Raw genomic sequence first — 14491 nt, forward strand, 5'->3', positions numbered from 1 at the left:
CTCTTGCCTCAGCCCCCTGAGTAGCTGGGACCACAGGCACGTACCACTACGTCCACTAATTATTTTTTGTAGAGATGGGTTCTCACTATGTTGTCCAGGCTGGTCTCCAACTCTTGCACTCAAGCACACTTCCTGCCTTAACCTCCCAAATTGCTGGGACAGGTGTGAGCCACTGCACTAGGTCTTTTGTTCTACTCTTTTTTTTTTCTTTTTTTTTTTTTGATAAGAGCTATTCTAATGGATGTAAGGTGGCTTAGGGATTTTTAAAATCAGAGTTACACCCTCCATTTCTGTAATTTTTCCTTGTTAATTAAATAAAGTGGAAAAATTATTTAGCCTAAGAAAGAAAACATAAGAAAACTCAATTTTCTTTGACATTAGTTTTGGATATTTTCCAAAAACTAACATTTTTTGGGGGAAGAATATAGCCTGAAATTGTTTGGTACTTCTGGTAATTTTTTTTCCATCTTCTGTACATAAAATAAAAATGGAAAGATGACAAACTTTCATCAGTGCCAGATAAAACTGGTAGAGGCAACTTTAATTTTCCATTTGCCTTGTAAGTTTTTCTTAATTTTTACAATATCTCATCTTGTACTTACCATGTCACTTTCCAATTCCATCATTTTCTGGTGTAGGGCAGCCTCTGCTCCTTCAATCTGCTGGATCCACTAAGGGGTTAACAAGACAAAAGTGTTTGACATGGCTGCTTGATATGGTGTATATCTGTGTGCCCCCATGAGGTGCTCAGTCTCCTCCCCTTATATCTCAGGAAGAAGACTGAGAACTGAAGCAAAAACAACACCTTTGTTTGTTTGTTTGTTTTGTTTTTGAAACGGAATCTCGCTCCGTTGCCCAGGCTGGAGTGCAGTGACGTTATCTCGGCTCCTGCAACCTCCGCCTCCCGCTTTCAAGCAATTCTCTGCCTCAGCCTCCCGAGTAGCTGGGATTACAGGCGCCTGCCACCACGCCTGGCTAATTTTTGTATTTTTAGTAGAGACGGGGTTTCATCATCTTGGCCAGGCTGGTCTTGAACTCTTGACCTCATGATCCACCTGCCTCAGCCTCCCAAAGTGCTGTGATTACAGGTGCGAGCCACCGTGTCTGACCCACATTTTTATCTCATAGTTCAGAAACAAGACTACAGTCTTCCTTGTATTCATTCATTCACCCATTCAACAAATGCATTTATGGATGACTAGCAAGTGTCAGGTGCTGTACCAGGTCCTAGGGCTGCAGTGGTGAACCAGATCAACAAGACTCCTGCCCTTATTGGAGAACACCATGGGAGGCTTTCTTGTGAGTGATAATTGCACTGGGGTCCAAAGAATGGGTGAGAGATGACTGGGAAAAAATGAAGAGGAAGTTCCAAGTGGAAGAGACATCATGTCCAATAGCTCTATTGTTGGAGGAAGCAGGATGAGAGAAAGAAGGCCAGGTACACTGGAGAATTGGGACATCGGTAATTTTTCAGTATATAAAATTGATTACAGCAAAGTGGGGAAGAATTATTTTTGTGAAGTGGAGGTGTTCTAAATCACATAAAAACTTATCTTTCCCAGTACTCAGAATATATGATATTTATGTTAGCATTGATAAACACTCTGAATGCAGACTTTGAATAATATGTGACCCTACCATATACAGGTTTTTATAGAACAAATTATTATAATGAATCTCTAGCAAGTTAAATGTCAGCTTATATTTTAGGGAAGCAATTGGGCATAATAATTAAGTGGGTTTTGAAGACAGACTACCTTGGCCGTAATTTCAATTCCAGCTTTTCATGGGTGGGTGGCATGGAAAGGTTACCTGATTTCTTTAAGTCTCAAGTTTCTTGTCTGTCAAATGGGATTAATAATAAGTAAAGATTAAGGAAGTAAAAAACATGAGGCAGTATCCATTGTGTATTGGATGTACTAGTGGTATCTCACTACAAGGTACTATTTATATATTTATTTATTTATTATTATTTTTTGAGACAAGAGTCTCACTCTGTCACCCAGGCTGGAGTGCAATGGCACAATCTTGGCTCACTGCAACCTCCGCCTCCAGGTACAAGCGATTCTCCAGCCTCAGCCTCCCAAGTAGCTGGGATTATAGGTGCACGCCTCCATGCCTGGCTAAGTTTTTCTGTTTTTAGTAGAGACGGGGTTTCACCGTGTTCCCCAGGCTGGTCTTGAACTCCTGAGCTCAGGCAATCCAGCCACCTCGACCTCCCAAAGTGCTAGGATTACAGGCGTGAGCCACTGCGCCCAGCCCCAGATAGTTCTTTCTAGATTACCTGTGATAAATTATGCAGCACAGCGAGACTTTTATATACGACAGCCTTGATACTTACAAGGGGATACTATGTTCAACCACTCCTTGGCTGTGGGGAACATGGTGAAAGAAAAGAGGCATGCCGAGACTGGAGAGGTGCTAAGTTCTTTGTACATACACATGGTTTCCCCTTGAAACAAATTTCAGTCAATCATGGGTTTTGTGTAAATAGACTCATATTGCAATTGTACCCATCCAAAACCTAAAATCCTTCATCTTGCTTGCTGTCCATTTGTTATCAAGAAACATATTTTTTAAAATCATGTTTTTAAGAGTACTGTGAACTAAAGTCATTATATCATGAGCGTTAGATATAGATTTGTGTGTTGGTTGCTGTTCCTTCCTACTTGTGTAATCCAGGACAAGATACTGAATATCCCAAGCCTCAGTTTCCTCATGTATAAAATAAAAACAATGGTACCCCCATGTACATTATTTGGGCGGTGGATACACTAACAGCCAAGACTTCACCACTACACCGTGAATCCATGTAATAAAAGTACACCTGTACTCCGTAAATTTATACAAATTAAAAAATAGTGGCAGCTATAGAATGGTTGTAAGGAACAGTACATAAGTACGTAATGTACTTATGGCATTGAGTGCAGTATCCAGCCCCTAATATGTTCTCACTCAAGGTCACTGCCATTATTTTTAATACAAAGTGACAACTGGGTTTGCTTGTTGGAATTTTGTCTAGGCTCAAATTCTGGCTAAAGATCATACTCCCATATAACAGAGTGCTATTCAAATTGGTAGTCTCAAGACATTCATTGTTGATGTTTAGAATACTTGGATGTAGAAACTTTTATCTGTGAATCCCACAGACAAGAGGTAAATTTAATCTGTGCATTGCAAAAGTCTGCACAAAAGGCAGCTGAACAGACCATGAACACTTTAGGGAAGGCTTGTGTCTTGTTCATCTGGTTCCTAGCTTTCTACCACAGTGCTAAGCACAGAGTCATCACCCTGTATTTGTTCAACTGGTCCCTATACCTTTCTTGCAAAAAAAGTAAGCAGAGGCATGGGCTAATTTGCCTCAGCTCCGACAGCCCAGCTCCCATGGGGTCTGCAAAGCCTATTTCCCGCAGGAGGAGGAGTTTGGTGCAAGACGTAAGATCATGGGCTTTAGAACCAGACTCCTTGGGTGTGAATCCTGACTCCATCAACTTCAGGCTGTGTGACCTTAGGCAGTTATCTACCTTTTTTGTGCTTCAGATTCCTTGTGTGAAATAAAGGTCACAATAGTACCCAGTCTCCAGCAGTTAGAAAGTGCCTATCTCAAAAGGAGCACTGCGCAAGTCTTGGTTCTGATAAGCACAGTTGTTGGTTCTGATAAGCACAGTTGTTGGTTCTGATAAGTACAGTTGTACTGCACCCACACAGGGCAGGGAGCAGAAGATATTTCTCCCATCAGTCTGAGTAAATGTGAGACACACAAGGCTGTATTTCCTTTCTTTCACCTCCTCAATCCTCATCTTCCATAGAATCAGCCCATGTTTTGTTTGTAGCCCTAAACCCAGGCGATTTTTTCTTGCAGTAAAGAATTGCAGCCCTTCATGATTCCAGCTGAATAAGGCTCTCTCGCTGTCATTGCCAGATGATAGCAGCACTGGAGGCACAGACTGTGTTTTTTTCATCTTTGTGTTGTCACTGAAATGGTGTCTTGTGAGCATTCACAAATTCACACCTTTGCTCCTTCAGTTAACATTTATTCATGACTTACTACATGTGCTGGACTGGTGTGAAAAGCTAGGGCAAAAAACAGGGGGTGGGGAGTGGAGAGACACAACTATTTGTCCTCATGGGCCTTAGAGTCTAGTGGTAGTTAGATGGGGCCATATGACAAATGCAAATGGACAGTGCAATGCAATTGTCAAAAGCCATGGGAGCAGTAGCACAGGCCACTGTGGGAACATAGAGCAGGAACACCTAAGGGGGCTTGGATGAACAGGCAGGCTTCCTCATTATGGGGAAGTCTGATGATCAAGATTTAGCCAGGCAGAGGTAGAAAGGCAAGATGGGACTATCTTCCAGGTAAAAAGATCAGTGTAAAGGACCAAGAGTGGAGAATGGAGAGAGAAAGAGAGAGAGAGAATGGAGGGAGAGAAGGGAGAGGAGACACTAGAGAAATAGGTAGATAAGACTCAAATCCCAGAGGGTCTGTATGCCAAATTCTAAATTTGGACCTTCTGTTAGAGATAATGCAGCATTTGCTGGGGAGGGATCAGAGAAAGTGATTAGGTCTGTAATTAAACTGTGTAGGAAGTAAGTTTTTTTAAAAGAAAAAATTCCAGCTTTCATTTTATTTCACATGTAAATACTTCAATGTGTATCTCTAACAGATAAAGCCTTTCTGTAAAAAACAAAAAACAAAAAACAAAAACCCACAAGATTATTGGTACACTTTACAAAATTAACATTAATTACTTTTGTCATCTGATACCCAGTCCACATTAAATTTCTCCAGTTGTCAACAAAATGTCCTTTTTAAAAAACACCTGGTTAAGTGTCTTTTTATTTCATACTTATACTTCCTTGTTCTCCCTGTTTTTTATTTCATTCTTTTGTTTGAGTAACTTAACTGTTATTTGGCCTGTAGAATTCCCTCATTTCAGATTGGAGAGAGCTGATTGCTTGCTCTCATTTTATCCAACCATGTGCACATGACCCTCAAGTATTTACTGGTCTTTTTTTTTTTTTTTTTTTAAAGGAGATGGAGTCTCACTATGTTGCCTAGGCTGAAGTACAGTGGTTACTCACAGGCATGACCATAGTACACTACAGCCCCAAATTCTTGGGCTCAAGTGAGCCTCCTCCCTCAGCCTCCAAAGTAGCTAGGACTACAGGTACATACCATCCAGCCAGGTTTTATGCATTGATTCATGAGGTACTCTGAATACACCAATTTATCGGGCCATTTACCAGGTTTAGACACAAGGTGGAGCCAGAGCGCAGTCAGTGTTGATTTTCTCCTGACAGTCTCTATGTCGGGCTTTCTGAATGAGAAGGCAATGAGCCCCTACTAAGCCACAGGATCAGTTGGGAGCAATGGTAGGTACACACCCCAGGATAAGTCTATGACAAGAGCAATGCTCCAGTTTATCATCGCCCCACAAAATTCTTCTTTGTGGTTTCCCAGCTTGGTAGAGATTGTGTAAATAATGTAATCCAGAAGGTTTTCTGTTTTTAAAAAATTATATATATTTTTAAGGAACTTCAAAGCAAAAATTAGCCACCCATCCCAAATCAGTGTATAGACTTTTCGTTTGGGTGTTCTCATTCTATCTGGGTTGTACTACCCTTAAAAATAAAATGTGTATTAGGTATTCACACACAGTCATGTGCAGAGGGAATGTCCTTCACACCCTAGCCTGCTCGTTCAGTATTAAGCCAGACACTGAGATGATTTGAAATGTTTGTATGGCTCATTACCTTCTCTGCCAGGGACAGCACAGTGCTGGCCTGAATTATGGCCACTTGTTCTTCATTTCTTAAATTCTGTAAAAAATAAGAAAGGCCATCAGCTAAACATACTGACATTATTTACCCCTGAGAAAATACTGTCTGACTGACTGCTACAGAGCATTCTGTATAAGCCTGTATAGAATCTTAACAAATTCCTATTCTGTTTAGTAATAATTCTGAACAAAGAGTTAATCAAAACCTGGAAGAAGTATATTAAACGTGATTTTTTAAATATCTCCTTAACACCGATTTGATTTTGTGTCACTGGAGGCATACTTTATTAATAGTCATGTTATGAGAAAAACAGAAACCAAAATGGAATAAAAAAGTCTCTTCATAGAAGTTTTGATGTAATTTTACTAATTCTGTTCTCTCCTTTGATAATTTTTCAAGGGAAAAACGGTGATTCCTTCAACCTACAAGCACCATTCACATAGCATCACAATAAATGGTCCTCCCACTGAATTAATGTGCCTTGACCCTGTCTGGAAGATGTTTTCGGAAAGAAAATGCATTATAGCCTCCTGGTCCATTTTTATGGCACTACCAACAACCCTAGTATTTAGCAGCCTTTGCAAATGTGTGACTGATTAATTTCACACTGGATGCCTTTGAGCCAGAGTCAGACAATAATTAGCTTTACTCATTGGAGATGTGGTCGACATTCAAACCTGAAACCTGCCCACAAAAAGCACTTTACCAGGTCTCATTTCTGCTACTACCTTCCAGAGATCCTTACAACCCCTTAGCCAAGTTGTTTGATAAATTGTATATTCTTCCCAAGGAGCAACATCCTTAAGTGAAATGGCATCTCACTTGCTCTTACTTTACACATGATGCATTGTTAAGTATCTCTTGCCTCTGTTTAGGCAAATTCATATCTATACTAAATCAATTCTTTACTTACCCCATTATCACCCAAGATATCAAGCTGCTTTATGAGATCAGGGATGTTCACATCCTGCAAAATCAAGCAGAAACTCATGTCAGAGACAAATGTGGCCTCCTATTCCATCAGTGCCTGAACATGAAGTTAGAGGAAGACATTTTAGGGCCTGAACTTCTTTGGGATGTTTTCAATCTGGCACACCTAGTTTTAAGTTTCAATTTTGCTTCTTACATGCTGTGTGAACTTGGGTCAGGTACTTAACAGATCATTCTTAATTTTGCTAGTTGCAAAATGGAGATAATAAATTCCTACTTCATAGGCTGAGCTGATCTTCAGGATAAACAGACTGTGTATGAAAGAATCTAGCATGTAGTAAAAGACTTGGAATATTCTCATTAACTTTCTTCTCATGACTGCCAAACCTTTTTTTTTTTTCAATTGTGATAGGCTTTCAGGTATAAAAAAGTAATAGGTAATAAATATAAAGAATCAACCAATTTTATTCTAATTAGCAAAATTCTGACCTGATTGAATTTTGACTGCCATGTAGAAAACTATAGTGCAGTACCATTTTTTTAAAGGTGGTTAGCATTAATTTCATCTATCTTATTTTTACCCTGTTCCTTGAGTCAGTTTGAAGCAGCTGAACTCCATTTGAAAGAGTTCATTGGATTAGGTTGTTTGTGATTTATCTGAGAAAAAAATGCATCGAAGGAAAAGGCAAAGTAAATTCTTTTCATTTAATTACAGTGAAATCCAAAAATTGCTTTGGTTGACAAATTACCATGCCACCCAGGAAGGCCAGAAGTTTAAACACCAGGACAATGGTTTAAGATGGAAGGCAAGGAAGCACAATATTACTACCAAAGTTTTCTCCACTTTTTACCGTATTAGTACTATGTTCTCCTCTTTCTCATGTTCAAACAGCAGTATAGTAGAGCCCTACCACCAGGAAAGGGAAAGTCTAGCTCAATCTCATAAGTACAGAGAAGGCAACTGAAGCAAGTATATTTGGCAGCTCAGAGTGGGAGCAGGAAGGGCCATGCAGAAGGTAAGGAGAGACCAGGAATAGCAGGCAGCATCCCAGCTTTACCCCAGGAACAGATATTCACAATGTGATTTCACTGAAGGACAATATATTTCCCCGGGGGAAGAGCTACCTCAATTCAACTCTAATACTTAAAATATATCCAGTAGCACTAAAAAGGTAATTATATTCTATTTAATATGCAACCTGTTATAAACCCTAAGCCCTTCCAAAAGAGGAATCCTCCCTAAATTAAACACATCAAAAGAGATGATGGACTAGATGACTTCAAACCTTTTCTAACTCTGCAATTCCATGATTATGAATTCCATAGCACCTAGAATGGCTCAACAAAGGGACTCAAACTTTTCTATCTGGCAGACTTGAAATATATTTCTTGAAGTATTAAATCGAATTCACATTTCTCCCAGGTAATTAAGGCTAATTTTGATGCAGCGTCTTTCTTCGTATGACTCTGTTCTAAATAATCATGGATGCCTCTGTTTTTTCTGTTATCATTTGTATATCTGTCACACATTAAAAAACATTCTATTAATTTTCTAGTAGAAGTGACTATTTTCAATTCCTACATAGTTTGTATCAAAATGATGACATCCAGTGACTGAAAGACAAAATAGTCATAAGTAACCTCCCCTTTTCCAATTCCCAGTTTTTCTAATTTCTACAAACATAAAAAATTAAGTATCTGCCTACCTTAACACCTTCTTTCATACAGTAGATCTGTAGAGCACTCACACCATCTGAGAATGGGTGAATTTGGAGATTAAATGGAGGGGATCGTCTCTCTCTCTCCTTGAAACACAGTGAAGAATATATGGAAATTAAAAACAAAACTGATTAATTAAACACTAAACCAGTGGTCTCTTTATGCTATTTCAGCAGTTTATTACTGTCATTTGGCAAAAAGAAAAAAATTCAATCTCAAGATGTTCACGATTAAATGTGACGGAAAAAGCTGACTAGTCAACTAAGAGATTGAGAAGAAGAATTTATAGATGGTGTCATCCATTCTTCCAAATTTTTTGATCAGGGAAATGCAGGAAGTGGAGCTCCAGTTTAAACTGTATGAATATTTAGAGCTTTCAGATATCTCAGCGTGGTCTTGCCATGAAGTTTTATGGCCGCTAACAGCCTCTTGCATATTCAGTCTACTCAAGCTTTATGAGAAAGATACGTGGGCTACAAAAGAATGACTCTTCTTCACTGAAGCCTACTAACACCTAACTTTTTATCCAGACCTAATTCGAAATAGTCTAAAGAAGAAATAACTGGCAAAATAACAGAAATCAAATGGGAATTTTTCTTATACTTTATATATCAACATACACTGAACCAGATCCTATGTCAGATTCTGCAGGATACAATCAAAATCTGATGTTTCTATGTTTTACTTGCAAAATAAAAAACAAACACCTGAAATTTGGTCAGATTAATCAAGGTATTTTCTAAGACAAGTTACCTTGCTTCTTCGTCTTTTTTTTCATAAATGCATTAGGGACTAAAACGTTTACTTATAAATTCACGTTTACCTACAAAATATTTTTTATATAGCACATTTTGAAATATAAGTATTGAAGTAACATGTTTTAATGAGTCAAAATTTAATTAAGGATGGACATGAGTATTTAAAAACAACGAATGTTGAGGATGGTTGAAATCTATTATTTAACTTATTTAAAAATTATTCATTAGTCTTGCTTATAAAAGATAGTAATGTTGAAAAGCACAGTATCTAAGTAGACAGTTTTGAGTTGCATCAGAGCTTTACCACTTACTAGTCACAGGACTTAGGCAAGTTAGTTAATCTCAGTTGCCTCCGCTATATAATTTTGAGGGTGATTGTGAGGTCCAAATGAGAGTATGAATCTGAAATGCTTAATACAGCGCCTAGCTCCTCAATGTGCTCTGTGCATGTTAATCGTTACGATTATTTTTATTATTATCATCATCATTTCCTTACTTCTAGCTCTAGGTTTCGAAACTCCAGCAGCTCATTCTGGTCTCTGGCGTCCTGTAGTTCCTGTTGTAACCGGTGATTTTCTGCCTCCTGTTTTTCTATCTAATAAAGTAAATCCTGAAGTTAGGTAAGCATTGAGAAAAGCACCTACAACTTTGCAAAGCATGAATAGTGTTCAGTTTACTCAGTGAATAAGTCTTCCAGACCATGAAAAAAATCCCCAAGTAGATGTGAATAAAATAAGTATTTGGCTTTGGCTTTCCTTCTAGTTATCCTTCGGTTGAGTTTTTTGAGTCACAGAGAAAAATGCCAGAAGACATCTCTGTTCCTTGGAATTAAAATCTAGGAATTCTGTGAATAGTGAATCTGAGAATACTCACTTTGCCCTTGTGATGGGTCAGAGACAGTCTACTAGAACCAAATTTAATGGTATACATAAGAGGGACTGATACTTCTCATTTTTCGAGTTATATTTGTTACAGAAATTTTTTTTAACAGCTATCATCATACACAAAACTTTGCTGAATTTCAATCACTACAGAAGAAACCAGCTCTTTAACACTGAATTCAAAAACCTTAATAATCTGATTACCACCTAGCTTTCCAGTTTTAAATATTATCACTGTCATCTCTGCACAAACACACCCACACATGATGATGCAAACACTAGAATCTAGAAACTGTGGCCTACCCAATGAACTGACTACTCCAGGAACTCTGTAGCTACTCAGCTCTGCCTGAAAATGGCTCACTTTATCTCCTTTGCTATGTGAGAAAATTCTACACTTCTTTAAACACCTTAAAGCTAAGCTCTTAAACATTAGCACTTAAATAAGCTCTAATGTCCGTAAGAGCCTTCCCTAGTCAATCCATTCAGAAGTGACACCTCTCCTTTTGTTTTCCTCTAGACTTTCTTATAGGACCTCTAGTATAACTTGAGGAAGCATGGATTTCAGTTAGCTGTGTACAAATGCACCTTCTGCTGTAGACAGGGTTCATGTCTGAGTTATCTTTGGATTTTTTTTTTTTTTTTTTGAGATGAAGTCTTGCTCTTGTCCCCGAGGCTGGAGTGCATGATCTCAGTTCACTGCAACCTCTGTCTCCTGGGTTCAAGCAATTCCCTTGCCTCAGCCTCTCTAGCAGCTGGGACTACAGGTGCCTGCCACCAGGCCTGGCTAATTTTTGTATTTTTAGTAGAGACAGGGTTTCACCACGTTGCCCAGGCTGGTCTTGAACTCCTGACTTCAGGTGATCCGCCCGCCTCGACCTCCCAATGTGCTAGGATTACAGGCGTGAGCCACTGTACCTGGCTGTCATCTTTGGCTTTTAAGGGATCAGAAAATCTTTATGAAGTACAATGGATGTTGAGCTTCCCTTGATATTAGCTGTATAGGTGGGTATTACATACAGTAACTATTTAAAATCTGGAATTTAGATATACAAACCAGGGCCTTTTTAACATAGCACGAATCTTACTTTCCCAAGTATTTACATTTGAAGTTACATATTTAGGTTCATTGTCAGTTCTGCCATCCCTTTATTTTGTTTATTTTTTCTTAGAAGCCTGAGCATAAAAATTCCTCCTTTAGCCCAAAAAGATTAAGACTAACGGAAATCAGATAGAAGACGTAATGGGATTTTTTTCATGATAAAGAAATATAATAACACTTATTACTGGGCATCTCTGAAACTAATAGGAAAAGAAAGATAGGGAAATAGTGAGAAATTATGTGACATTAATAAGTGTAGTCAAGTTTTCTACCCTAGATATTTGAGGCCTAGTAAACTTTCAAAAGTTTGTAGAAGTTAACTTAACATTATAAAGGCGATTCTACTTCCTAGAATCTTCTACTGAATCAATGGTGGAATATTTAGAGAGATTGCTGGTTCCAGTGGTTAATGAAACAATTAGATCAGTGGTTCACAGACTGTAATTCATTCAATGCCAACAAAGTTTCTTTATAGGGTCCCTTAACCTTCCTGAAAGCACCAGTTCTCGATTTTTGAATACCTGCCCACTCTGTATATAACATATACATCATCTATACATCTATGTGATGAACACATCAGCTCTGTCTCACAGCATGCAAAGCATGAGATAGAATGTCTTCACTTTGCCAGACTAGAGGGGAGGTAGGACAAGCATCTTTTTTCTCCTTCTCATGCTTACCAGCCAGGATGTTGTGGTTAATTTTTATTACTTGTCAGGGATAAGAAATATTCATGGAAACAATTCTAAAATAATTTCTGCATAACTTTGGATTGACCTACACAATTGTTTCCCTTACACAATTGGGCTTTCAAATTCTGTTTTTGTCAAACATAATATGAGATTATTTTGTAATTTAAATTAGTCGGATGTGGTGGCACATGCCTGTAATCCCAGCTACTTGGGAGGCTGAGGCAGGAGAATCGCTTCAACCTGGGAGGCAGAGGTTGCCGTGAGCTGAGACTGTGCCATTGCACTCCACCCTGGGCAACAAGAGTAAAACTCCGTCTCAAAAAAAAAAAATTATTTTGAAATCTTTCACTAGATTTGTAGAAGGTAAATATCAAAGGAAAAGCCACCTTTGAACTGAAAATGTGTTATGTTTAATTGCCTCTATTTTCAGATAACCAAAATTAATTATATCTATTCAAGACTAAGCCATGTTTTTGTTTCTTAATTTGTTGAGTAATTTCCAGGAATACTGTTTTATGTTTTAAAAACAGTATTCATCTAAAAAAAAATCTTTCATTAAAAAAAAAAGAAAGACTCAAGCTTAATAAAAAGACTAAAAGTGGGAATCTAAGCCTATGCTAGGTTTCGGCATGGTCTTGGACTCATACTCTGTCACTTCTTCTCACAAAATAGCAATTCTATTCATGGAGGTTTCTTTGTTTTGTTTTGTTTTGTTTTTTGGAGATGGGGTTTTGCTCTCGTTGCCCGTGCTGGAGTGCAATTGCGCAATCTCAGCTCACTGCAACCTCTGCCTCTTGGGTTCAGATGATTCTCCTGTCTCAGCCTCCTAAGTATCTGGGATTACAGGCATGTGCCACCACATCTGGCTAATTTTTAGTATTTAGCAGAGACAAGGTTTCACCATGTTGGCCAGGCTGGTCTCAAACTCCTGACCCCAGGTGATCCACCCACCTTGACCTCTCAAATTACTGGGATGACAGGCTTGAGCCACTGTGTCTGGCCCTCATAGAGGTTTTGTTGTAGATAAACAACTATACAGGATGTGCACGTGTGTGTGTGTGTGTATGTATATATATATGTACAGTATATATACAGTGTATATGGTTAGCAAATCGGGAGGTTTCAGGGGTCACATCCTTTCAAGTCTGCACAATGCCCAGCGCAGAGCCATGCACACGTGCCACTTCACTGATGGTGATGGCGGTGACAGGGATGCGGTTGAGCACGCAGCCGAGGACAGAGCAGTGCCGGAAAAGCCTCCCCTTCCCCTGGCCCCTGTGCCACTCCTGAGAGCACCCCCTGCTGCTCCTGGATCTCTCATGATTTTCTCCTCTGCCCCGCTAGGGTGTTGTGCCCAACATACCTTTTCTAAAAGCTCCTGGTTTCTCTTAATGAAAAGTTGTTTATCTTCTACCCAGTGTGAATCCTGTTTGACAAAGAATATCGCGCAGTCAGCATTTCAGAGTGGCACGAAAGAGCCTGTGTTGTCAAACCACTTTGCCAGAGCTGCCTTCTCCCCACCCTGTTTGTTTGCCTGCCAAAGACTGGTAAGTAGCACCCACCCCTGCCAGCTCCTTCAAAGAAATTGGGGCCAAAGTTGCCGGGAAAATTTAACCCCCTTTTCATCATCACTCCCTATTTCTACCTTTTCCAGTTTGAATAATCCAGGACCAGCCTTCTGGGGACTCAGAAGTGACCACACAGGCAAAAAGTGAAAAGGGTCAGAATGCACACAGGCTAGATACATATGGATGGAAAACATTAAAATGCAGAACCATAAATGTAGCATAGAGGCAAAGAACACAGCTGGAGGGGTGGGTCTTGGTCTTAGCAGCTTATGACAACTCTAGGCTATTTGTACAGGGTTCCTCTTCCTCTGGCATTCTCTCTCTTGCCCAAGCTCATTCACTGTTGTGGCTGGGTTCATACTCTGGCCAGAAAAACACCAGAGACAGAAGTACAGAGTTGAACATTCTAACGCAGTTTGAGAAAGATCACTGTGGAGAGCCAAGCTGTGTCCTGGGTGCAGCCCATGCACAGGTGAGCTAGAGGAAGGTCAGATTGAATTGTCTGCATCTGCAGAAGAGCTAGCAACCAAATGCCTACCTGCCCTTTCTGAGCCAGAGTCGCTTCCAGGTCTTCAATTTTGGCTTTATACCTTAGCACCTCTGCTTGGAGCTGTTCTTGAGCCTGGTGAAACCAAAATTCCAGAACTCAGCAAGTAAAATGGTTATTCAATATCTTTCTTGACTAGAACTCAACAAGTAAGAGAGAGAGAGAGGAAAAAAAGAAGAATTTTCTATGACAAAAGAATCTTTCTGATCTAAATTCTTGTTTAAAACTCCCTGTAGCATTCTTTATTTTCAGGTTAGTATTCAAACTCTTTAGCTTGGCATTCAAGAACTCCCATTATATTTCCAATCTTTTCCTACTACTCATCAGCCTAGAGTCAAACCGTTACCTGCTGGCATAATTCTTGTTTCCTAAATATGCCTTGTAACTCTCCACTCTTCTCTTTATTTGAATGATTTCTCTTTCACGAAAGCCTTGTTCCATTTTGCCTCCCCAGATTCTTTTGTTTTTTTTTGTTTTTTTTTTTTTTTTGAGACAGAATCTCACTCTGTT

The 14491-nt window shown here is 39.2% G+C and overlaps 1 protein-coding gene across 4 annotated transcripts in view; it reads right to left on the reverse strand.

Moving 5' to 3' along the window:
• JAKMIP2 (janus kinase and microtubule interacting protein 2) overlaps window positions 1-14491 on the reverse strand; it is a 104392-nt gene that overhangs the window by 31821 nt on the left and 58080 nt on the right. For 3 of the 4 annotated variants that reach the window (XM_055387390.2, XM_063706851.1, XM_055387389.2), the window contains exons 11-17: window positions 13973-14056; window positions 13230-13292; window positions 9688-9786; window positions 8421-8519; window positions 6698-6751; window positions 5758-5823; window positions 603-671 (exon numbers count right to left, since the gene is read on the reverse strand). In XM_055387390.2, the coding sequence (XP_055243365.1) occupies window positions 603-671; window positions 5758-5823; window positions 6698-6751; window positions 8421-8519; window positions 9688-9786; window positions 13230-13292; window positions 13973-14056 (534 nt within the window). The remainder of the gene's footprint in view (window positions 1-602; window positions 672-5757; window positions 5824-6697; window positions 6752-8420; window positions 8520-9687; window positions 9787-13229; window positions 13293-13972; window positions 14057-14491) is intronic. The other variant, XM_063706852.1, reaches the window with a different exon arrangement.

Source organism: Gorilla gorilla, chromosome 4 (genome assembly GCF_029281585.2).
Source record: "Gorilla gorilla gorilla isolate KB3781 chromosome 4, NHGRI_mGorGor1-v2.1_pri, whole genome shotgun sequence".
NCBI classification, from domain to species: domain Eukaryota; kingdom Metazoa; phylum Chordata; class Mammalia; order Primates; family Hominidae; genus Gorilla; species Gorilla gorilla.